The 604-nt window shown below is 49.8% G+C and overlaps 1 protein-coding gene across 1 annotated transcript in view; it reads right to left on the bottom strand.

Annotated features, from left to right (window-relative positions):
• The window catches only part of LOC122342042 (trafficking kinesin-binding protein 2-like), a 9,852-nt gene that overhangs the window by 4,417 nt on the left and 4,831 nt on the right, over positions 1-604 (bottom strand). The window contains exons 9-11 of the mRNA XM_043235832.1: positions 396-475; positions 123-302; positions 2-35 (exon numbers count right to left, since the gene is read on the bottom strand). Coding sequence (XP_043091767.1) covers positions 2-35; positions 123-302; positions 396-475 — 294 coding nt within the window. The remainder of the gene's footprint in view (position 1; positions 36-122; positions 303-395; positions 476-604) is intronic.

The following is a 604-nucleotide window of genomic DNA, read 5'->3' as shown; positions in this document are numbered from 1 at the left end:
CGGGAGAGCCGGGCTGACCCAGACGAGAGTTCTCTCTGCAGCACACACAAGATGGATGCGTGTTAGAAGCAGAACAAAGCGCTGTGGGTATACACACACACACATGTTGCAGTCGCACTCACTTGGTGGCGTCCACATCTCCAGCTGGCTCCTCTGTGTTGGGTGTGTGTGATTGATAGGGCACTGGGGTCATGACCACGCCGCTGCGGGCGGAGCCAGGGATCGGAGGCACTGCGGCAGACGCTCTCATCACAGACTCATTCACAGACCGCACCGTCTGGAACACGCGCTTGTGCGTTGACCTTCAGGCGGAGCAGAAAGGTCAAAGGTCAGTGCTGCTGAAGGGTAAAACGACTGATATAACGCAGTGTGTGAAGGGATACGGTGAGAGTCACCTCTGGTCCTGGAAGGCAATTTCTTCTTCTACACTCAGCTCTCTTCTCATAGTACCTTCAATCTCAGCTGCCAAAGAATCCTGAAGGACGTAAATGAGTAACGATTGTAACCCAAAGCAGAGAGATAGAGACTGGTCCAATGAAAGAATAAGTGTGCTACGTTAAACTAAAAACAAACACTAAATGAAGAAAAAAAAAAATTTAATAAA

The sequence above is a fragment of the Puntigrus tetrazona genome, chromosome 1, assembly GCF_018831695.1.
Source record: "Puntigrus tetrazona isolate hp1 chromosome 1, ASM1883169v1, whole genome shotgun sequence".
Lineage (NCBI taxonomy): Eukaryota > Metazoa > Chordata > Actinopteri > Cypriniformes > Cyprinidae > Puntigrus > Puntigrus tetrazona.
The sequence above is the reverse complement of the archived record's forward strand: the minus strand, read 5'-3'. Positions and strand labels throughout refer to the sequence as shown.